At 47.5% G+C, this 24,396-nt stretch overlaps 2 protein-coding genes across 9 annotated transcripts in view; one reads left to right on the plus strand and one right to left on the minus strand.

Moving 5' to 3' along the window:
* HPCAL4 (hippocalcin like 4) overlaps positions 1 to 6,199 on the minus strand; it is a 42,467-nt gene extending 36,268 nt beyond the window's left edge. The window contains exon 1 of the mRNA XM_081870488.1: positions 6,063 to 6,199. The gene's annotated coding sequence lies outside the window, so the exon portion shown is untranslated. The remainder of the gene's footprint in view (positions 1 to 6,062) is intronic.
* Positions 757 to 22,984, plus strand: LOC309346603 (CYFIP-related Rac1 interactor A-like). Of its 8 annotated transcripts, none has more exons than XM_081870479.1 (13): positions 758 to 1,127; positions 9,031 to 9,115; positions 12,316 to 12,396; positions 14,672 to 14,751; positions 16,786 to 16,907; positions 17,220 to 17,325; positions 17,781 to 17,917; positions 18,230 to 18,307; positions 19,229 to 19,345; positions 19,628 to 19,707; positions 20,322 to 20,448; positions 20,981 to 21,051; positions 22,023 to 22,984. In XM_081870479.1, the coding sequence occupies exons 4-13, from the start codon at positions 14,679 to 14,681 to the stop codon at positions 22,084 to 22,086; spliced, it is 975 nt and encodes a 324-aa protein (XP_081726605.1). In that variant the 5' UTR covers positions 758 to 1,127; positions 9,031 to 9,115; positions 12,316 to 12,396; positions 14,672 to 14,678; the 3' UTR covers positions 22,087 to 22,984. The 8 variants fall into 8 exon arrangements, with proteins under 8 accessions (XP_081726610.1, XP_081726605.1, XP_081726606.1 ...); XM_081870482.1 differs by lacking the exon at positions 758 to 1,127 and adding an exon at positions 1,874 to 2,047; XM_081870484.1 differs by lacking the exon at positions 14,672 to 14,751 and having other exon boundaries at positions 757 to 1,127.
* Positions 22,985 to 24,396: the final 1,412 nt, after the last annotated feature.

Raw genomic sequence — 24,396 nt, forward strand, 5'->3', positions numbered from 1 at the left:
TTAATCCAGGCCTATCATTGGCTGAGATGGATCTCATAATTATGCCTTTTGTTGGGTCACCTGCAAGGTTTTAATTAAGTTGCTTTTTATTGACTTGTGCTTGATTTTGCTTCATTTCTCACCTCATTTGCTACCTCATGTCCATCTGCACAGGCTCTGGTGGTTTTAAGAAGGGAATTAGACAAACTCATGAAAAATATAAGCTCTGAGACTTAAATGGACCCTCTTTGGTGAGAAGCAACTGAGCTGCAGCCCTTCCCAAAAATATAAGTAATGAATGAGACATAGGGCTCATCCAGACTTCCTTTTGTGCCACACTTTCCAGGCACAGGTCCACACTCTGGGTCTGAGCATTTTTATTATTTTGACCTGGTGCTTTCCCTGGGAAAATCTGCTCTTTAGTGCTGAATAGGAGAAAATGACAATCTACAGAAGACTGGATTCAGCAGTAAAACATGGGTTTTACTTGGGGAAAGCACTGGGACAAAAAACAAAACGTTTGGACATGGAGCTTTAAATCCCAGAGCTGTGCCTAGAAAAACTCAACAACTTGGGCTGCCCCACCCCCAACAAAAATCCTGGCTACACCCCGAGTGAAACACTGACAACAGGCCACAGATCTCCCTTTAACCAAGATTCTGATTTGGGGTTGTTATGCGTACAGCTCCTGTCTGGGACAGGAGGGACAGGCTGGATGACCTCTTGGGTGCCTTCCAATTCTCCATATCCTGAACCCAGGCTTCCCTTGCCTGGCTCTTGAGACTGAGAGAGCGAGAGAGGAAAAGAGGGCCTGGCGCAGCAAGGCAAGGGTTAATCTGCCCTGGCTTCCTTGCACTGCAGACGTCACAGATGTTTTAGAAGGAGGGGAGGGGGCCGAGTAGTGGTCTATGGTGGTCTTTGTGATGCATTTTATACTGATAGCAGCAGCTGCACCAGCAAAGCTCCCTTCGTTGGATTGACACACACAGGGAGGGCAGCGCTCCTTCTGCAATCTCTCTCTCTGCAAAGGGGCTACTCTTCCCAGGCACAAGCAAGGATCTGCAGAAGATTGGGAGAAATATTATTGCATCCTCCCCAGCGTGTCTTTCTGAGATCTCTGGCTTTGCCTTGTCGTCCTCGGCAGAAAGGTGGGTGTCTCTTCCATTGGCAAGTGGGGAGGAGGAGGGGTGCGAGGACGGAATCAGACGAACTGAAATAGAGATTAATTATTTTTTTTGCAAGAACAAAAGATGCATATGAGCACCTGGTATTTCCAGAGCAGTCCAAAACAGGATTTCTCATGAATCTTCCTGGCTGGCGGCAGGGGCACCCTTTCTACACAGTGACAGGGAGGGTGGGGGGAAGAACTGCTGAGTTGGGTGGGGGTCAGGGTCTCCCCAGTAGATTTTCTGAGCTCTCTTTATGCAGGTCGCCACCTGCTCGCCACCTGCACTGGCTTTCTATGTTGAAAACCTGGGCACCATCTCGCTCTAGGGTTGCACAGCCTCAGCGCTCTGTTCCCGACCCACACCCTGTTTACTGTTGCCGTCGGGCGCTGAGCAAAGGCGCTCTGGTCCCCTTCCGTGTCCCATGTGCAGGCAGGGACGGCGCTGGGGTAGCCGCTGCCTTTGGAAGCAAGAGCACGCTCCCCATTTTGTGCCGCGCAAGGCCAGGGTCTCGGTCTCTCTCTGATCTGTGAAATGGGTGGAGCGCAGGGAGATGTGCTGTGCCTGTGCCCCTCTCCTGCAAGGCGGCACTCATCGCTGCTTCATCCTTAGCCCCCTGCGGAATTTTCTTTCCCCCCTCCCTGCCTGCAGTCGCAGGAAATGAGATGCCAGCGGCAGCGGTAGCGGTAGCGGTAGCACATGGCTCTCTCTGCCTCTTCTGGGGGGGGCGGGTTAAAAAATAGCTGGGTCTGCTCAGTGAGATTCTTTTGTGTGTGTTGGCCAAGGAAGGGTATAGCTCCTGGAGCTGGAGCGCAATGGGCTTTTGTCCAGAAGTTCTGCCCATAAATCGGTACCCAGGTGGTCCAAGGTGCTGGTTACCTTGCAAGTGATGCTGCTGACCGGTGAGTGTGTATCGGCAAGGGTGACTATTGCAACCTGGGAAAGGGATGGACTTATCAGAGTGTGTCAGCGTTTAAATTCACCTGTACATCTTTGTCTTCCTCCCACTGACATTGGTCCAGACAGAGGTCAAAGTCTCCTGAGATACTGAGCAGATAGATATAGAGAGTATTGTCTATTCTGTAATAATGAATGAAGATTCAGGTTTGGTCTCCCTTGTCAAACTGCACCCCCACCCCAGCACTCTTTACTAGTTCCTAGAAGGGAGACTTCCTCTGAAGTGTGGGGGATAGGCAAGCTACCTCCATACCCTTAGAAGCATTGAGCTGTCCCCTGTTGGAGGCCGGACCAGGTGGTTGCTAAGGTCGTTTGGATGCTCATGTTCATATGTGCAAAGAGCTTTCCAGGTGCATCTCCCTTGCAGTTGAATGAAGGCTACAGGCAACTGCCCCTAGGAATAGGTCGTAACCACTCAATAATTGTTGGATGTCTGGAGTAGATTCTGTTTGGGAGGATAATTATAGATGCTGCAGTGAAATCTACACTATGGGAGCTTCTCTTGGGAGAACTCATTAAGGAAAAAAAAGGGGGGGACAGATCTGCTCAAAATCCAAGGCCTGCCTGGGGTTGATTTAGGTCACTCATTGATGGAACTTGAATGAGTGTGTTCCTTCCACAGCCAGCATTGTGTCTCCTTTCTCACAACCTCTTGAAGCCTGTGAGTGGTCTCCTCTGTAGTTTCCCCCTCTTCCATTCTTTGTCTGGAAACAAGAGCAGAATCTCAGACTCTGGTCTCCTTCATGCATTCGCTTGATATGGTGAGAAGAACAAGGTGCATGATTCAGGCTTGGTGTTGGCTATGTGAGATCTGGGGCACTAGGCACTTTCCTAGACAAGAAGCAAAATAGCCCCAACAGCATATGCAAAGGATTTTGATGCCCCAATGAGCAAAACCTGATTGCACATCTTGGACCAGAGGAAGCATGTGCTCCTAGATGGAGATGAAGAGGTAGCAGCAAAGGCTGGTCCACAACACATTGGAGGAAAGTGCCAGGCTTTGCTCGGTGGGCCTGGAGTTGGAGCCTTTGCCTCCTGGTATCAAACAAAGTGGAACTCAAGATTCTGAATGAAGGGCTGATTTAATAGAAAAAGAGGAAGCTGCCTTAAACTGGGTCCAATCTAGCTCAGTACTGTCCATATTGACTGGCAGTAGATCTCCAGGGTTTGAGGATCCAAGCCACTAATGCCATTTCCCCTCTTCCCAGAGCCAGGTCCCTCCTTTACCCTCGAAGCCAGTCTTTCTTCAAAGCTGGTTCCCTCTTCCAAACAATTCAGAGTCCAAATCCATGCATGGTTAATGATTAGGGATGATGGGAACTGTAGCATCTGGAGGGCACCATCTTGGCTGCTGCCTATGGCCCAGGTCAGTCTTCATCCCCCATCCTGGTGCCCTCCAAATGTTTTGCTGCCCTAATGGGCAAAGGAACGCAGCCAGCACAGCTGCAGAGAGCACCAGGTGCAGGAAGGTGGCGGCTGCAAAGTGTAGGCTTGCCTGATTTGGCTGCAGAGCACGGTGACAGTGAACTGGGAAGGTCTCAGACTGTGAGCAGTCAGTTTGCTCCTCCAATCCACCCCCCTTCCCAAACTACTTAGGTGTGAACCTGCAGAATTTATTTGCCTCTGAGTTGAAATACTCCCTTCCTCCTTGGCAGAGCAGGAAAGGAGAAGCAGAGGGGCGACAAGGCAATGCATGCCATTCTCCCATCTTAGCGCTGGTTGCCAGAGGCAAGGTGTGTGTGTGTGTGTGTGTGTGTGTGTGTGTGTGTGTGTGTGTAAAACAGACCAAGAAAACCTGGGTGGCATAAAACCTATGATGTGGTGTGCTTCCAGACAAGGGTTTGTTGTGGGATGTCTGCTCCTCATGCATTCCACCTGACACCATCAGATCAAAATGCTGGCCTGTGTCCCCCACCCCATTTAATCCACATTCACCCTTCTGAAGGGAAATCTGATAAGTTTTTTTAAAACCAAAATCATAACCTGTTTCCAGTCATTCATCTGTGATATCTGAACAACCAGTTTATAATATTGTCCCCATCTAGAAGCCCCTGCAGAGACCATGAATTGTGTTCCTCTACCCAGCTCTCAGGACAGACTGCTTCCTCCTGAATTTACCTTCCTGGATCAAAACATTTGGTTCTCCTCTCCCAAAGGCTGACTCCTGCATCTCCTCACCCCTTGCAAAGCACAGAAGGTAGTTGGCAAAGTCTAGAGAAGGTGGACATAGCGCAGAGTGAAACCAGAAGCAGGGCAAGATCTAGAGCAAGGAAGCAGGTTCCAGGCAGCTGGTCAGAACTGGGTAGTGCAGGTGAAGGGAGACATCCCAAGCAGCACAGAAGGAAACTTCACAAAATCCCCATAGATGGTGCCCAGCAAAGGAAGCCACCAAGCATTTACAAGCACAGCAAACTGGAACAGAAGCATGAATTATGGCGGCAATGCATGGATAGTGTCCATTGCAGGAATCTGATGAACAGGTGAGAGGCTGAGACAGACTCCTCACCTGAAAGGTCACAGGTGCAACCAGTAGGTCCTACTTCTCACTAGGGAGGCTGTCAGTATATCCCTTTCCAAATTCTAGTGAATTCAAGGGGTCACAATACCTTCCACGTTGTCAATCTTAACTCAAAATGGAGCACAGGAAGCTGCCTTATACTGAGTCAGACCAATGCTCCATGTAGTTCAGTAGTGTCTACACTGCCTGGCAGCAGCTCTCCAAATTGTCAGGCAGGGTTCTCTCCTAGCCCTAACTGGACATGAGATTGAGGACTGAACCTGGGACCTTCTGCATGCAAAGCAGATGCTTCACCACTGAGCCACGTCTCTCCCTGATCAAAGCAATTATCAAAGGCATCCCCATTGGAGAGATCTGGGACCAAATCACAACACCAGCATGCAGCTCCTGGCTCTGTTTCCCCTTTTCAGATGACAAGAGTGCTCTGAGCATGTGCAAAATGTCTCACCACTTGGCTTGCTCACATGCACTGGAACTAAGGGCTAGGAAGCTGCATGAGCCCCAGCACCTCTCTCAGAGTACCTTTTACTTCCCTCTCATTTCCAGCTCCCACTCACACCATTTTCTCATGAGCAAGGTTGCCAGTGGGCTCATTTTGCACCATGGACGCATTTCGGAAGCCCCCCACCAACCTCCTAAAAGTTGGCATAATTAGGAGCACAGATCCATTAACATTTGAGCATGCATAATGCGGGTCTGTGTAGCTCCCCTCCATTTTGTACTGATGCAGGAAATTGAAAAACCAAAGCAAATTTCTATTTTGAAAGCCCTCCTTGTGCCCTTCAGAATGGGGACCACAAAGGACTCACCAGAGCATGTCTGGCCTTATGGCACGTTTAAAGACACTCTCCCCCCTCACAAGCCCCTGAAGTCAGTTAAATCACTGTAAACAATGCAAATAAACTGATCATTAGTTTACTGTTCAACTTTCACAAGAGACACTGCTTGTGCAGAAAGGAGGGGGAACGAAAGGCAGGCCAAGCCACCAGCTTCAGTGACTTCACCCTGCAGCAGAGGCGGTTTAGGATAGATCTTAAGACACATCTAGGGCTAAGTTCACACAGCAGCTTAAAACTGTGTGTCCTAGGTGTGCATGCCTTTTTGCATTGTCCACAAGATGTCATCCTTACCCAAGTGTTAGCCTGCATTTTCCCCACCCTCTTATTCCACACTCTCTGGGCTCACCCACACTTCCCTGGGAAAACCTGATAATTAGCACTGAACTGGAGCAAATGTTGGTTGGGTTTTCTCCAAATTGACATTTGCTCTGATTTAGTACTAAAGAGAAGGTTTTCCAGGGCAAAGCAGCAGGGGAATGGCAAAACTGCTCGGAGCCATGCCTAGAAAGCATGTGACAAGTGGAACACCGCTCGGACCCGTGGACAAGCCCTCTCTTTTTTGAAATTACAAAGAATTGTGAAGAACCTGCAGCCAGGGCTTACCTCTTCATCTACTGGTCTTTCTTACAAGTTTGCTGCTAGGTGCTGAAACTGCAGGGCACACACCTTCAGGAAACGGGAGGCTGAAGAAGACCAGCAGGCTTGCAGAGAAAAAGGAAGTTGCTCACGTTGCTAATGAATTTCCCAGACTCAGGGAAATGTGAAGAACTGGGAACTTATAAGTAGCAATAGCAGTGGATTGGCCCTCAGTTGTCACCTGATTCAATGGCCCAGGAGGATTCTGGGACGTTGTGCATAGCCCCCACTGGAGCTACCTCTGGTTCCTTCCTCCAACCCATGGAGCCAGTGCCTGACCTGGTTCTTGCCTCACAGCTCCTGATACTGGTTGCATAGAAGAATGTTACAAAAATGTGTTGGAAGAACCCTGGGACTACCCTGGGCCTAGCTGTCCTTTCCTCCCTCCCCCCAATCAATGAGGGTGGTTTTAAAAAAGAAAAGAAGAAGATTTTAATCTGATATTTGCTGTGAGCCACTGACTTCTATGGATGTAGCCCTGGCAGTAACCTTCATCAATGCTATATTACACCAGCAAGAGGTCTGGAGTAGAATGTGAAAAGAGAAAGAAATGACCAGGAGGGGACAGCATTGTCTGTGAGCCTAGAAATAAAGCAGTTTGAAAAATGAGACCTGCCTCTGCTCAGTTACTGAAACATGGTGTCAGAAGCAACCAACCCTTGCCGCCACCACTTTCTGCAAAAGCTGAAGAAAAGCTCAGGAAAGGCCAGGAAGGACTTAGCTAACTTTGAGCCAGGCTGCAGATAAAGTTCAAGGGTTGAGATTCATGAAGCAAGTGCTCTATGGTATGAAACAGACAGTGGAAGCCTTTTTGAACCAGGCAAAATGGGTTTTTGCAGTCAAGGACCTTCAGATGCTGTGAACAGGTCCATCCTGTCTGTGCACACATTGGTACATTCCCATGCATCATCTGGGGATCCTCCAAGGTGGGCCTTGTAGGGACTGTCTTGGAGCAGCTGCTCAGTCTGAGTAGGTCAAGTAGCAGCAAAGAGCTCTTGAGAAGACTAATAAGGAGAGAGATTTAGACGCCATTCTGCACACTGCAAGGGGGGGGGGTGCGGTGCGCAGAGCAGAGCAGAAGACAAGCTGATGTACCACAAAGTTGGGTGGCCAGGTGCGTAGGACAGCTCTCTTTTGATACACTTGCCCAGTATCCTTAATTGACCTCTGAAATCCTAGTGGTTTGAATGGTTACAAAAGGTTTCTGAATTGTCTCTGTGTGTGTGTGTTTGCATAAATATTTGCATATGTGTGTGTAGTTTTCTAAAGCTCTGTTTTGCTCTGTTAAACTGCTGGGACCCCAGCAAGGTGGCTGGGTTTGTTGCTGGTGATGTTAGCAGCAGCAGTAGCTGTACACATTATCAGGAGAACGGGCAGAAGAACTGCTTGGTGGTCAGAGCTTAACCTCCCACTCAAGCCATGATCTTGCAGGTGGGGAGCTTGATAAAACTCTGCCTCTTCCTCCAGAACTTCCCAAAGAGAAAGAGAGAGGGCAGGTCTTCAAGTCAGTTGCAGAGTGCATCTCTCCTGCCCTCTCCACAGCTGCTCCCATAGGAGAAGGCTACTGAATCTGGGAAGGGGAGGCTCAGGAATCTCAAAGTTATTCAGAGGAGAAATAGACATGGATAAGAAAGAGGAAACGGCTGGGCAGTGGTGCTAGCCTGGTAAAGCAAACACAGACCCCAGCCTGGATTGGGCCAGAGTTTACAGCAAGTGGCTTCTTCAAGCATTCACTGTTCGCTACAACATGTTGTGCCCATGTTGTGCTTCCAGAGGCTGAACAGTTGTATGGAAAGTTGCAGCTTGAGTCCACAGTGAACAGTTCCAATGACCTGTTCACGACAGGTGAGGAAAATGTTGCCAGCCAGAAGCAAAGGGGGGTGGGAAGCAGTAGACTGAGGGTGATAACGCACTGAAGTTTGACGGGGGGAGGGTGAATTTCACAGCAATTTCCCTGCTAGTTGTTCACATCAACATGGCTTCAATTTGTTTTTGTTTGTGTACACACCAGGGCAAAGCGGGGGGGGGGGGGAGCAGTGGGCAGGGATATATTTACCCTATACAAAGTTGTTGGTAAGAGACAAATCAGGATCAGCTTAAGGGCTCTGATCAGTGTGAAGGTAGTTTGAGAAACAGGGCACCAAACAGGAGTCTTTTGTAATATTGGATACATATGCATTTTGGATATTGTTGTGTGAATGTGGATTAAAACTCTGCTCAGCCTTCCTCTCCCCTTGTCCTGTTTTACCTCTAGACATGTGGATATAGACAACAGTGCCTTTCTGAATGCATAAAGACCCCTGCATAGCTAGAGCTGGCTTCAAAACATCAGAGATTAGGGGGATGCTACTGCTGGGAAGGAAATGCCTTTTAGCCTGCTGGAATGGCCAGTGCAGGCCCTTAGGAACAGATAAAAAGACAAGGCCTCGGCCCTTTATAACAAGCCCCTGTGTACCTGCCATTCATCCCAATGGGGCATGTGATGTGGGGGACCTCCTCATGGACTGTATCCAAATAGCAAACTGATAGGTCATGAGGGATGAACCACCATGGCAGAATAACTCCAGGAATGGAAGAAGTACTTCATGCTTCTACTGAATAATGCTTGCCTTGGCCCGTGTGGCAATGTGAGGGAATAAAATGACTTGTTCTGTGGTCAAAGAGCCACACTGTGGCCTTTGGTCATCACCCTCTCCATTCCTTCTTGTGCGATGCACTTGATGAAGTGAATATTTTCTCTCTCTATCTCTGGCATGCATGCATGGGGTTCAGTTTTCACAATTCCAGGTTTCCACCAAGGACACAGCTTCATTTCAGGCACCTTCGATCAGCAATTTGAAGGCGAATTGCTTAGCTCATGAGAATGGTCTAAATCTGGATGCCTAACGGTGCGTTTTCTCCCCCCCCCCCCGCCCCCTTCTCTCTCATGCTGCAGGATTCTCCCAGTTAATGAAGTGTTTTATGAACCCTACAGAAGCCTGCTTCTTGCTGTAGAGGTTACTGAAGCATCACAAACTGAGGTAAAAAATACAGCCCCCTTTGCTGCTTGTGTGATGCAGGGACCTATCCAGTCTTAGAGTTCAGAGGGCGCTGGGTGAGGCCTAGAAAATCAAGTGTAAAGGCAGGTCTTCCTCTAAACATGTAGCAGAACAAGGTGGCAGAATCCTGAGGGAGTGGAGTGCACTGTGCCACATCAGATGGAACATAATATTTTTTTAATAAACAAAATACTCTTATGTAAAGAACTTGCAATCAAAACATGAGTTTGGGGGTGCAAATAAGTATTTCTAAAATGTGACAACTCCCCTCCAACACCTGCATTTTGATATTTGCAATCTGAAATTATAACCATCTATTCTGCCACATCACAACTTATTTATTTGCAATATTTACAGACCGCCTTTCACCACAGATTGTCACAAAGCGGTTTACGCAAAAATCAATAAAACACTTCCTCGTATATCAGTTTAACACAAACCAAAATCACAGATAAAAACATAACTTGAATAAATGAACTTGGACAAATACACTTGAATAATGTACAATTATTTAAATACCTGCTAAAATAGAAAGGTCCTTGAGAAGTGTTTGATTGAAGTCCAGTAGAGAAGGGGTCTGTCAGATCTCAACTAGTGGGGAGTTCCACAGAATCAGGCCCACAATATGGACTGCCTGGCCCTTAGGAGACACAAGCCATGCATATCTGAGCCACAAATGGTGCTAAGTTCTTCTTTAATGCTAGGGGCTGCCTCCCCTGCTCACTCCACTTGCCAACTCCACCTGCCCCTTTGCCAACAGTCCTTTCCCCACACTTGACCCCCCCCTGCTTTACACCTCACCCATGCCCTTGCCTGTGCTCTCTCACAGCTCACTCTGCACACCCTCCCCCACCCAAGCTCACCCCAGGCCCCACCACCTTTTAAAGGAGAGTCAAGTGCTTCACAGAGCAGCTTGCTAAACTGCTGTGTGAAGTGTTTCCTGTCCTCCATTAAACCTTGCTGCAGGCCCATTGGTTGGTGTGGCTGTCTATTGGCAAGCCACACAAACTCCAGAGCATGACAACACTTTACATTTCTATGTATATAGACAGATAAAGCAAGGATATTCACTTTGTAGGCCCAAAACAAGTGGCTTTTTATCCACAAGCTGGCTAACACAGGAAAATGAAAGTAACCACAAGAAGAAACTGAAGGATTGATTCTTAGCTCCAACCCATAATAACTGGAGACAATATTTAACTCTGTAATTACCAATTACTACATTGGCTTGCTAGCAGTGATTCCCTCAAAGACCTCAATGATCAGGGAAAGTTATAACTCTTTTAAGTGTCCTGGGCCCAAGTTGTTAAGGGTCTTGTAAATTAACACCATAACCTTTAAGTTGGTCTGGTAGCATATGGGCATAATACGAGTTATGTGCTGGCAATAGGCTGTCTCCACCAGCAGTCTAGCTGCAGCATTTTTCACCAGCCAGAGCTTCCAGACAAGGCGCAAGGGCAGCCCCACATTGAGTGTATTGCAGTCATCAAGTCTTTACTGCTTCATTCGCTGTATGGTTAGGTCAGGCTTACAAAGCATTCATTGGTGCACAGTAGCAAGGAAGCAGAGAGCAGAGAGCCAATCAGGAGGACAGGTCATTGACCAAGAGGCTCACTGTTTATCCAAAGTGCAACAGACCCTTCTCCCAGTCCCAGGCCGGTCTTAATCGATGACTACCAGGCTCAACTCACATGAAGTCACAAGGAACTGAAAAGGGTCGCTGTTGTTAATGATGCCAAGAAAGGCTTCACATCACCCTGTACGGTGTCAGGGATAGACCTTGTTGGGCACTTGCCAAGGCCCGCACACTTGCAGGGAGAGCCACTGCAACTCTCTGGAGACTCCTAGCCCTGCTGCAACTCCTCTTTGCTGTCACCTGCCTCCTCTGAGCATGCAAGGAGCAGCAGCAACAGCACCCTCAGTGCTGCCTTGTGCTTTCCCTCTGGGTAATTGTATGGATTGGGCCTGGAAAGAGAGGACAAAGTGAGCAGGCAGACATGCTGTGGAGGAGCGGGCCCACTGAAAGTGCCTTACCCGAAACCTAGAGCTGCCCCAGTAGAGAACTTTAGGAGAGCAAACTGGACTAGTGGGTGGCTACTGCCAGGATCAGATTGTAGTCTGTCATTGGCAACAAGTGCCCATTCATACCCTAGTCAAGGGGTGGGAAAATCTGTAGCCCACCATATGTTGTTGGATTTCAGCTCCCATCAGCCCCAGCCAACATGGCCAATGGCCAGGGGTGATGGGAGTCGTAGTCCAGCAAAGATGTCTATGGCCACAGGCTCCCCAGTCCTGCTGTAGGCATTGCGTGGTGGAACTGAAGCTGCTGAGCTACGGTTGTTCTGCTGCTGAGCTGGGAGGAAGGGGAAGTCCAGTGGAGGCTGAGGGCTCTGGAAGCACGCAGAAAGCTCTCACAGGAAGTCTGAGGTGCAGCACAGCACACTCTGCTTCCCTCTGGGAGTCCAAAATAGAAAATATAGAAGTGGTTGTGGGATTTCCACACAGACAAGGCTGCAATGAGATTTACAGACAGAGCTGAGCTGCCTGCAGCAGCAGCAGTGACACGTGCCCTCTTCACTCACTCAAGCCCTTCAGAGAGGACCTGTTTGAGGACAGAGGGCTCTCTCTGAAGCAGGTAAGCTGGGAGGTCCTGCTTTCCCAAGGGTGCTGTGGGCGGGATGGTTTAGGAAGGAGAAAGGTAGTGGTGAGAAGCATTAAGAAGGAGGAGGGTCTACACTGGGCCAAAAAGGGGCTATGGACAGGGACCCCATTGGAAAAGGGGCTCTCAGTAAACACCCATTTCTGAATTTTGTACCATACATCTACATGGCGGAAGTGGTGCTGCTGCCACCCACCTTAGAACAGGCCGTGTGACCCAATTGTGGGCTCCGACCCCTCAACTGAAGACCAGTGTTTCTGAGTAGGGGAAGCCAGTGTGGTGCCCTCCAGAAGTTCCCTCACTCCCAGTTCCCACCCTCACTGACCATTGGCTATGGGGGCTGCTGGGAGTTGGAGTGCCACACCTGGAAGGTACCACATGAGCTGCTCCTCCTTCTCTAGAGGAACTCTGTGCTCAGAGGAGCTTTCTTGCAGCCTTTCTCTTCCTCTCTCTCTCAATCTCTCTTTATTTCTCTCTGCCTCGGTTGTTTTCTTCCATCTTCTGTTCTGTTTCTCCCGCTCAGGTCTGCTGGCCATGGGCAACCTGATAAAGGTATTGGGCAAAGATTTAGAAAACTGTCCTCATTTTTTCCTGGATTTTGAAAGTAAGTCCCATGCGCAAAGAAGGGACGGGGGTGGTGTCTGTGATTACTGACAGAAGGAGTTGCTGTTCTCCACAAATTTTGGGGGTTACACTTTACTATATAAATATTTGAGGTGGTGCCAATATACTTTTTTTAAAAAATAAGAAGACTTTGTTGGGAAGCAGCAGGCAGTGACAACCAGACACTGTAACAGACTGGGCATAACTACACTACAGATTTGCAATTTAGCTGCCATGGCTGCTCCCAGAGAATCTTGGGAACTGGCCCCTCCCCCAAGCTGTCTTTGATGAACTGCAAAGTGAATGGGGTGGAAGCTGGCTTGAGGGAAGATGCATCAAACCACAGTCTTTCACAGGAAACTTCAGAATAGATATGGATTGTGGCTAATATCATGTGTACACAGCTTCAAACACCAGCAGTGGGAGTGCACTAGGGTCAGAGTAGACAATCATGTGTACACAGCCTAAGAAGAACTTTAACCTTGCAAAAGTGGGACTTAGGAAGTGAATATTAATACATTATTATTATTATTATTATTATTATTATTATTATTATTATTTGCATAGAAAGTTAAGTTCCACTTTTCCTGTTGAAAGCAATAGGATGAATATTAGTTGTGACCAACATCCAACATGCCCTGCTGTTCCCAGTCAGGTGTGGTAACTAAAGTGTGAGCTGAGAACTGGGCAGTCCCTCCTTCAAATTGTGTTCACCACACTCAGACTACTATTTATTGGCCTTGGAATTTCCATCTGTAATATGTGGATATTAATTTATCTGGAAGAAACAGTTAAAGGATTACTGTGAAAGTGTATCTGAATCACTCTTGAGTACTTAAAAGGACTATATTAAGTATTATTGTTTCCAAGAGGAGTTGGATAGAAATATCTTTCTCTGTCTGAGGGCCAATTTCCACAACTTTTCAAACATTTGCCAAGTGTTTTACAGTTGACTGTCTTCACAATATTTCTTTCTTCAGAAGAAATCCATAGACTGACTAATAATAATAAAAATCTTTTAAGTGGCATACATAAAATAATATAAAATAATTATCAATAACACAGAAACAAAATCAACAGCATTTTAAAAACAATACACCTGCAAGGAATGCCAGGGTTTGAGAGATTTGTCCAAAACTACTCAAGGAACTTCATAGCAAGGAGAGATTTGGGCCTTGAACTCATGGGTCTAATCCCCAAACTCTAGGGTCAGTGACATCTTGGACTCATCAAAGAGGGAAAAGAAAAGGCAGCCTCTGATCTGGGCAGCAGCAAACCATTTCGTGCCAGCTGTTCTTATGCCCTTTCTGTGCTCCCAACCTGGTGCCCTCCAGATTTTTTGCACTACAACTCCCATTGGCCCCAGCAGCATATCTGTATGATACTGGGGCTGATGAGAATTGGAGTCCAAATCATCTGGAGAACACCAGGTTGGGGAAAGCTGTTGCAGGGCTTTGTCTGTTGTTCCCTTTCCAAAGAGGTAAGGACTGATTCACAAAGGCCCTGCAGCATTTCTGGCCTGTTGCTATGGCCGCCAAGGCTATTGGGTCCTGCTAAGCAAACATGACTGACACCTGTGCCAATGTGTGGGCTGAACGAAGGCCTGATGGCTAAATAGAGCCCCTATGTGGGCAAATGCTTTGGCTGCCATCATAAATTAAACCTTTGGTGAGACTCTCCCAAACTTGCCAGCCATAGGTCCTGTTGAACAACCACGCTCCCCTTAGCCCCCAAATCTGGTTGGAGAACAGTGACTCTTGTCCTCCTCTGTTCCCTATCATTGGTCTTCCTCCCCATCAGTCAATGCACATCTCCATTCAGGGGCAGGAAGAGGTGGGGTGGGCCTCTCTATACTCAAACGTGGACCACCAACAGTTGTTTATTTTCTTCCCCTCTAGTCTAGCCTTCACTAGCCTGGTTCTCTTCAGGTGTTTTGGGCTACTACTCCATTGGGCTGATGGGAGTTGTAGTCCAGTACACCAGGAAAGAACCAGGCTGGCAGAGACTGGTCCAATTAATTGAGAACTGACTAAAACATATCTCTGAATGCTACAAAGTTTGTGGGCATGTTCACCTCATCACCAAGCACTCGCAGCCAAATAAGCCGTAACGTCTGGTTAGTGGTCCTATTTGAATGTAGAAATTGTTTGCTGAATGACTCTTCCTGCCACCCAGAAAGGGGCACCTTTCCCAGTGACATTCTCCCACAGACCTCTCCTTCCTTCCCCACCTCACTACCCATCATGCTTTTCTCCCTCTTGTCTCTTCTCTTGCAGGTAGCACATGGGGAACCTTCTTAAAGTGTTGACTTATAACGAGCTTGACCAAGGCCCTAATTTTTTCCTTGACTTTGAACGTGAGAAGGGATTTTTTTATTTTTTTGCCTTTGTTTTCATTCATGACTTTCTTTCATTGATTTAATTCATGATTAAAATTGATTTATTTCGTTTTGTGTAGAGGTGTAGAGGCAAGGGCTTGTATCCTCAGGGCAGTTTCTTGTGGATTCAGTGCTGCTCAGGCATACAAATGGTTTTTTTGCAGCATCCACACAATGTTGACCTCACCAAAATGCCATCCCATGTCCCTATCCAGATTTACCACTTCCACAAGTTATTTACTTACCAGATTTCTCATGGAAGTGGTAAAAAAACAAAACAAAAATTCCATATAAAAAAGGAGAATAATATGGGACAGTATTTTTGTGAGGTGGGTGTCATGTGGATGCTGCAAAAACATTACTGAATGAGCAGCCCCGAGTCAGCAATAAACTGCCATGTGGAATTCCCCAAGAAGCTTCAGGGTGAGATCTAGAGAGGCAGAGGAGGGAGTCAGGAACCAGACAAGATAATGGCTGCTGGGCTGTGCACAGCAGAAATATGCTTCTGTTGCAGGTGCAATGCCTTCTCTCTGGCAAGATTATCATTATATAGCAGTGAGAAAGGGCAGTAGCCAATCACACTGAGAGCAAAGGAGGTGGAGCAAGGGAAGAGATTGGTGGACCTTCTCAGAACCCTGGATAGTGGACAGTTGTTTTCTGAAGGGGAGGGTGATGGGCCAGAAAGTAAGGCTTCTCCTCCAGCAAAGCGCTCAGAAGCTCCCACATTTGGAGACGTCCTACAGGCAGCAGTCTGCATCTCCTCCAGAGTGACGGCCTGACTGCAGCCACATTTCCAGGATTTGTTAGAGTTGTGCTAGCTTCTCAGTGAAGAGGCATTTAGCAGCCCTGCGGTGTCCAGGCAGCACTGCCAAACAATTAACTTTCAGGGTTTGAATGGCACATTGCCACACCTCCTCACAAGCAGACACCAGCCTGGACCTCGACTGCTGTAGGTGGGCTCTGTGTGCCTGACCCCCTCCCCCTTCTCAAGCTCCCATAGGGTGTGCATGAGAACTGCTGGGCCCTAGGACTGCTGAAGGTATGTGGTCTGGGGAGAGAGGCATGGAAGACGAGTTAGCGCTAGATAAGGCAGACAGGCCAACAGCCCTGGAGCCCTGCTTTGGGGAGGAGAGTGGGGGGCAGCTCACTGCCTAGGATGCCACTGGTTTAGTGCCTCCTAGTGTTTTGTTTTTTATACTTTGTGGTTTCTTTTTGGTCCTCCTGTATATTTATTTTCTAATATTTTCCCAGTACAGCTAAGGGCCAAAGGTCTGTGGCAGCCCTCCCCAGCTTGTTGCCCTTAAGATATTTCGGACTACAGTTCCCACCAGCCCCAGCCAGCATGGTTGTATGAGTCAGGGTTTCTCCATATTTACGTTTGTCCTGTGGCAAGGAAGCACATGTCTGGGAGGTTTTCTGCTTCTCCCATGCTTTCTAGGCACACGTCCAAGTGGTTTTCAGTTTGCTTGGCCGTTTTCTTTGGGGAAACCCACTCTTTAACCACTAAATCAGAGCAAACGTCAATCCGTGGAAAACCCAGTTGACATTTGTGGATGAGCCCTCGCTGAGGCTCATGGGAGCTGTAGTCCAAAATGTTTGGAGGGCTACCGATGGTAAGGGTGGTCTGTGGGCTTCCGAGGGGCTCTGTTGCAGCTCACAGGCCGGGCCATGGCTTCCCAGTGTTCTTTGGGGGCAGCCCAAGACCTCATCCCCTCCCCAGGCGGTTGCACAACGTGACCTGTGTACACCCAACAAGCCTTGCCCATGATGCCAAGGGGTTTGGGGGGAGGCAGAACTCTCTGGTTGCAAATGGCTACTCCCCTGGTCCCCCTGACATTCCTTGGGTTGCCCCCCCAACCCCTGACCAGGCCAAGGGAGCTCTTGGACCCCCTCATTCCAAGCAAGCCATCCCAATGTCCCTCTCTCCCTTCCCCCTGGGGCTGGGCTGAAAAAGTGTCCTGCAGCACGAGTGTCCTGACCTCTCCCTTTCTCTCTGGGTGGGGTTCACTGCAGATGCACAGCCCACAGAAGCCGAGACAGCTGTGTGGAACCAGGTGAACGCTGTCCTAGAGGAGGCGCAGACCATTCTGGCGGAACTGCAGTCCTACACCGGAGCTGGGCAAGAGATCAGAGAGGTACTAGGAAGAGCCTGCTGGCCAACCAGATTAGTCAGTGGGAAACCAGCAAGCAAACAAGAGTGCTCTCCCCTCTTGCGGCATTCAGCAACTAGTGTTTAGAAGCATTGCTGCCTTGGACTGTGGAGGGCAGAGCATAACCATCATGGTATAACCTGAGCCCTTCCCAAAGCTGACCCTCATATCCCAGAGCTAGGAGCAATGCTAGCAAGTGGTCTGGATTTCCCCCCCTCTCCCTACAATGATTTTTGTACTTTTGCAAAGCTAACATTTCAGGAAGAAAACTTAGCATCTTGTGTTACTTTATTGCAGGCCATCCAAAACCCCAGTGACTTGCAGCTCCAAGAAAAGGCATGGAATGCCGTGTGTCCCCTTGTGGCAAAGCTGAAGCGTTTTTATGAGTTTTCCCTTAGACTTGGTAAGTGCCCTCCCCTATATCAGCAACAAGTCTCATTTTCTCATTCTTCTCATCTTCAGTCCAGTTCGACCCACTTCCACATTAGTTTGAAAACCTCTTTTTTTTTTAACATAAGGAAACAGTGCCACATGAAAATGTCTTTCTTCCTAATATGCCAATCTGGATACATGGCTTTGTTTAGCATATACATTTTTAAGAGGCAATTTGTCCCTAATACAATGCATTTCCTTATGGTGATTTCACGCAAATACTTGCTTCTGCATTCCCTTCTCATTACTATAAACGTTTTTGGTGTGAATTTTTGAAGGAGAAGCTGTGCTTTGGTTCCAGAAGCAAAGCTTTGGCAGGTTCACATTAAAATGTTAATTGCACTAATCCTGCAAGCTGTGCAGGGATTGGCCGGGTGAGGGGGCTGCTGCCTAACTTAACCATCTCCCTCCTTCTGTCTCTCCCAGAGAATGCCTTGCGGAGCTTGCTGGAAGCTCTCACCAGCCCACCTTACGCCCCGACTCAGCACCTGGAGAGGGAACAGGCTCTCGCCAAACAGTTTGCAGAAATCTTACACTTCACCCTCAGTTTTGACGAGCTCAAGGTATGTGTGGGAGGAGGCAGCCGCCAACAGTGGTTGGTCCAGCGGCAGCAGGGAATGTGATCTGAGCATAATAACAAGTAAAAAAACTCCCACAGGGGCTTCTGACTCTTGCTCCTGTGGAACAATATTAGGCACTTTGCACAGCACCCACTCTGGATGGTTGGCACAGGTGCAGATGTAGCCTACAAAACACACCCCCCCCCACCCCCCCCACACCCATCATCATCCCTTTCCCTCCCATATGTGGAGAAAAGCCTTCTGCTTCATCTTCTTCATCATCCCTGAATGAAGTCTCCCTTCTCTGTCTCCCAGATGACCAACCCTGCCATCCAGAATGATTTTAGCTACTATAGAAGAACCATCAGTCGAAACCGGATCAACAACCTGCAGGTAAGGAACGGTGCCTTCCTTTCGCTGGGAGGCAGAGTAAAAACCCAGGCTGGGCAAAATGAATGGAAATTCTAATGGCAAAGGAATGGTGGGAACTCGAAGCTGCAATGCAAGTGTAAATGTGCAGAGCAAACAGAGTATGTTCACCTGAGAGCCAGGGCTCATCCGCACTTCCTCTTGACCCATATTTTGATTGCCTTGGGTACTGATTACTGTAATTCCCTCTGGCCCAAGAGCTTTTCTCGTTCTTCCATGGCTGTACCTTGCAAAAATCCAAATTTACCTACTGAACTGAAGCTCAATTAAGCAAAATCACTCTTTGGATTTTCTGCATATCCGATTCAGCAGGCAAGATCGGATTTTCGCAAGACACAGTGAGAAAAGCTTTCGGATCTGGGAGAATTAATCAGCACACAACACAATCAAATTAGGGGTCAAGCAAAAGTGTGGATGAGCTCTAACTGTCAAGAAAAAGAATAACGGAAAGCCAAGTGGGAGGGGGAATGGAACGGAATGACTGGAAAAGGAGAGAGATATAGATATAAAAAGAGTAAAATGAACTATCTTGTCTGGATAGGTGGTTTCCTGTTTCACACTGAGAAGTTATTTTTAAATGTCCCCAGGGATGGAAATGAGAGCTGTCCATAGAAATAAACATAGAAATTCAACATTTTAAGGTAGCTGGGGTTGGGCAACATGGTGCCCACCCTCTACCACCCACCCACCCACCCACCCACCCACACAAAAGTAACAACAGTAACAACCTAGTAAGGACTGAGCATGCCCAGTGGGCATGGAATGTTGGCTGGTTTTGGTGGGGAGGCGATGAAAAACTGATGGAGTAGAGTGGCTGGGACCTTAAACAGAAGCCCTCCATGCCGCAACATTTTGCTGCAACTGATCTCCATTCCTGCCCTGCAGTTAGACGCTGAGAGTGAGGTGAACAATGAAATGGCCAACCGGATGTCCCTCTTCTACGCAGAGGCCACCCCGATGCTGAAGACTCTCAGCAATGCCACGACCAAATTTGTTTCAGAGGTGAGTGATGCCTCCCAAGGCGCAGAGAAGTCAGAGGCAAGAGTTGCCAAGACCACCTTAACATGACAGCCTGCTGCAAAGTCCAGGCTTGCTTGGTTGTTCATGCAAGGTTAACACTGCACACTGGCCTGGTGGGCTGATGGGCAGAATCCACCCCAAGGAATCTGTGCTGTGGTGGCACAGGGACTGGGGCTGCCTCTCTCCCTTCAGATATTCAGCTTGCTCTCTCCCTGGGGAGGAAGAGAAGGGGGTAATCAGCATGCAAACTGGGTCTCCTTTCAGAACAAAACTCTTCCCATTGAGGACACGACTGACTGTTTGAGCACCATGGCCTGTGTCTGCCGGGTGATGCTGGAAACGCCGTGAGTACAATGCCCTACATGATTATAGGCTCCAAAGACTGAGCATAAGTGGGTTGCACACGTACAGCAGTCTAAAAAGCCACACAATTGACAATTAAAACCCGACTAAACTGAGACCCCATGTTAAAAATATGGGGTTACCGTACTCAGAAACTACAATTAATCCAGAAAGTGGCTGCTAGACTGATGACTGGGAGTGGCCACTGGGACCACATTTATTATTATCATTATTATCAAATGAATGTGCAAAAATGTAAACAAAGAGTCACCAAGGGCCACCGTACAATGGGATTGGTCAGCCTTCCAAATGCCGCAAAGCAACTTACCTGGTGAGCCTCTCTAGGGATGGAATTCCACATCAGAGGGGCAACCACTGCAAAGGCCCTGTTCCTGGTCACCAGCATTTTGACCTCTGGACCAGGCATCTGTAGCAAGCCCCCACCCACTAGATGACTTTAAGGGACCCATACCGGAAATCACATATTTTTAGAGTCTTTAGGCTATGTTAAGCAGTACCATGGTATGAGCTCCCCAGGAAAGCTGGGAAGGAAATGTGGGGCATGACAGCTGGTCCAAGGAGGCTTGTTCATGAAGCTCTTTCTTGTTTGCAACAGGGAATATCGGAGCCGCTTCACCAACACCGAAACTCTCCTTTTCTGCATGCGGGTGATGGTGGGGGTCATCATTCTTTATGACCATGTCCATCCTGTGGGGGCTTTTGCCAAGACCTCCAAAATTGACGTGAGTGACATTTCTCTCTTCATATAGAAACATCAATTAGAGAAACTCAGGGAGCTGACAAGCCAGCCTTTGATGACCTTGACCTTCTTGATGTTTTGGACTACAACTCAGCAGCCTCAGAATAATATAGCCTTAATGGCTGGTGCTGATGGGTGTTGTAGTGGAAAACACCTGGAGGGCACCAGGTAGGGGAAGGCTGGAGCCTCCAGTGTTTTTAGTGACAATTGATCCTCAATTAGCTTTTAAAGGGAAGGAGGAGCAAAGATCCATAGGAGCAACCAAGCATCAGAAGAACCACGCTGGGTGGGACTTTCCATTCCAGTTTAAATGCGGGGTTTTCCCCCTCTCTTGCTGCACCTCCCATATCCACATGTTCTGGAAGACCCTATTTTGCCTTTCTCAAATCTCGTGAATCTGCTCACAGACAAAGGGACTGTTGTCAGTATAAGTGGGTGCACTTTTCCAACATTTCCCCCTTTGAAATTTGACTAACAAGGGTGTTTTTTTGTTTGTTTGTTTTTAATGCCGGTAGATGAAAGGATGTATCAAGGTCTTGAAAGACCAGCCTTCCAACAGCACAGAAGGCCTTCTGAATGCACTGAGGTAAGGCAGCCCAAGAGGCACATTTGAGGAAATGGGCTTTGGCAGCCAGAAAAGGTCTGCTGCAACTCTCAAAAAAGAACTGCAAGCGCATGCACACATGCACACACACACGTATCTTGCACAAGCACCAGGACTGCACTGGGATGACTTTGGCAGCCTAGGCATGTGCTGGAGTTGAAGATAGGTAGCATGGAAGGATTTTCAGAAACTGAAATTGGTTTTGTAGACATGAGCAGTTCTTATTGAAGGAGTGCTGTGGCAGGAACTGGAGAAGTTGACTGTTACTAAATGACCATTGACCTGGCTTCACAGAAGGAACTCCCTCGTGCATTGTCCTCACATCACAATTATCCTGTGGGGCAGACCATTATTCCCATTTTACAGCTGGGGAGTTGAGGCCAGCAGCCCTTCCAGTGTGCATCGCACAGGAGGGGCTGGCCTGAGTCCTGGATTCCAAACCAGCTCATGCCCACCAGCCGGTGCTTTGGTATCAAGGGAGCTGCAGTTTCTCAGCACTCAGACCACTGTATGCTGTTCAGGGACACTGCATCTTCCCCATTCCCAACAACTGGCACTTTAATTGCTTTGGCCAGCATCACAGAAACCTACCTTTTAGTCCAGGCGTGGGCAGCCTTTGGCCATCCAGATGTTGCTGGACTACAGCTACCATCAACCCTGACTATTGGCTATGTTGGCTGGGCCTGATGGGAGTTGATGTCCAACAGCACCTGGGGGTTAAGCTATTGGCTACACCTGGGCATTCAGGTTCCTACCCTCTACTCACCGGCAAACTCCCCCTATATCCACGCTTCCTTTCTGCCAAACTAGTCCCTACTAAGAAATCCCACATTTTTACCTTTGATCAGGGGCTTAGACATGCATTGCACCTGTTCCCACAGCGGCCAGCACAATTGGCTCCTTTTCTCTACAACTGGTGTGCCCTTTCCCACTGCCTCCCTGCTTCTTCCTAGGTACACCACCCGGCACCTCAATGATGACACCACATCCAAGCAGATCCGGGCCTTGCTGCAATGAGCACCCCCTGCAGTCGAGGGGTGGGTGGCATTCACCAGAGACCCAAGAAGGGGATTTCTCCATGGAACCTTCAGCAGAAATTTTAATGTTGACATATTGCTATAAATAACCATTGGCCATCATATTCGTCATTTTGTAAAAGAAGAAGAAGAAGAAGAAGAAGAAGAAGAAGAAAGAAAGAAAGAGGGAGATTTCAAATAAATATATATATATATAAACAAATAAATATATATATATATATGCGCGCACACATACATACACACACACATATATATAAAATAATGAGAGATAATCCTTCCAGCTCAGTGCCAATCTGCCCCATCTCCCAAGACACTCCACGTTCAACTCTGGCAGAAGTGCAGCTTTGCCAGAGAAGCGCCATGTTGCCAAGGCCGTTCCTCTTCACCGTTCCAGTCCCAGTCCCACCCATGTTGATGTGACATGTCTAGTTCTCAGCCCTCAAAGGCTGACATCGAGTCTGACCAAGCTTCAGGAGAGACAAAGGGGGCAGGGTTTGGCCCAAGCTGGTAAGAGGTTAAACCACCATCTTGGAACCAGGTGGATGGTCTGTTCCTAAACTCTTGAAAGGTCCAGAGATGGATCTCCTTAACTAGCCCAGACTCCAGAGGAGGGTGGGGGGCTAAGTGAGAAAGATGGAGAGATGTTCTCCTGTTTAAGATGTAAATAATGTGTCGGGAAATGACTGTTGATCAGGAATGACTAGGATGATTGATACAGGATGATGATGATGGTGGACATCATCATTAAAATCTTCAACACTGATTCCATTCAAAATGGCTCAGTCACACCTTTTAGATTTTTAATATAAACAATTAAAATCCACTCACCTGTTATTTTGTACATTTTTGTGTCAAATAAAATAAAAAGAAAAAAATAATCTGTTGTGTGAGAGAATTGCCTGGTTGTCTGTTTTGCTATGTTGGCAAAATGCACATGCTCAGAGGGGTCCCATTTTATTATGATTTCATGTTCCAAACAAGGCTTGGGCAAAGGTGATCAAAAGTGAGATTTGTGTGCATGTGCGCACAAACACGTTATTCAGACATGTTTGTTAGGAGTAGGGAGTAATCTAGGTGGATAGGGAGAAGAAAGTGACAAGATTTAAAGTGGTTGTGTAATCTGACCCACAGATCTGAGCACAAAAGCCACATTCTTTCCTTTATCCAAAATAATAGCACAACAGAAAAAAGGGTTCACATCGATATATTATACATAATCAAAATATTGTCAGTACTTAAATCAAGCCTTAATAGCTCATGTAGCTGGGCAATGTATGGGCATACACACACACCTGAATAAGATTAAAAATGTAGATGTGTTTCGATATTATCTTCACCATCTGCTATTACAAATCAGGAAACTCATCCTTCAGAGCTTTCAGAGCACAGTCCACATTTCCTTAATTTCTGACTCTTGATTAAAAAACAAAACAAAACAATATTACCAGTCCCTTTGTTGACTAGTGGGTTTAGCATCTCAAGGCCATTCACCTCTTTCAATGCCCATCATGGCCTATGAATGGCTTTAAAGACCCCTTTTCACCCACTGATCAATAACAAGATTGTGCTCTCCAGATGTTTTGCTGTGCTGGCTGGGACCAACAGGGGTTGTAGTTCAAAGCATGTGGAAGGTATCTGGTTGGGGGAGGCTATATGAGACTACTGGACTATGAATAAAAAAGTAATTTATTTGTTGTTTTAAGCTAGAGCCACAACTTGAGGGAGGGGAAACTCTGGATTTCCAAATGCTTCCTCTGGATACAAAACACACAGCCACATTGTTCCACTGACACTTGATTTATGTCAATAAAGAGTGACAATATTTTGGTAATACTGGTTGATGCTAAGCTTTCTTCTGGCTAAAGCTCAATCACACTGAATCCCATCAAAAGCAACTGGGCTCCATTAGCCACAGCCACTTACTGACATCCCATTGTTATCCAGGGCACAAGGGCAAGATGCTTCCTCTGCCTTGAGATCTATTTATGTATTTATTGAAAAGTTTCTATACTGCTTTTCATTTACAGAAAGAAATGCCAAAGTAATTGACACAATAACAAAGCAACAAAGGGTTGCAGTCAACTAACTTTTATTCAGAGCAGACGGGTCCAAGTTATGCATGGCCATTCATTTGAATGGGACTACTCTGAGTAAAACTTAGTGGAATGCAACTCAATGGCTGATAAACAATAATCGCCATAATGCCTGGTATTAACAATACAAAGGGTCAGGGAACACCTGGGTGAACAAGTATGTATGTCTCCAATGGATGGGGGAAACACCTTGCAGG

The sequence above is a fragment of the Podarcis erhardii genome (genome assembly GCF_964252035.2).
Source record: "Podarcis erhardii genome assembly, chromosome: 7".
NCBI lineage: Eukaryota > Metazoa > Chordata > Lepidosauria > Squamata > Lacertidae > Podarcis > Podarcis erhardii.

Excerpts from the sequence above, each read along its gene's own strand:
- LOC309346603 (XM_081870479.1), top strand. The coding sequence starts at position 14,679 with ATGGGGAACCTTCTTAAAGTGTTGACTTATAACGAGCTTGACCAAGGC. Across the intron at positions 17,918-18,229 it reads TCAGTTTTGACGAGCTCAAG|ATGACCAACCCTGCCATCCA; the intron begins GTATGTGTGGGA and ends TCTGTCTCCCAG. Across the intron at positions 21,052-22,022 it reads GGCCTTCTGAATGCACTGAG|GTACACCACCCGGCACCTCA; the intron begins GTAAGGCAGCCC and ends GCTTCTTCCTAG.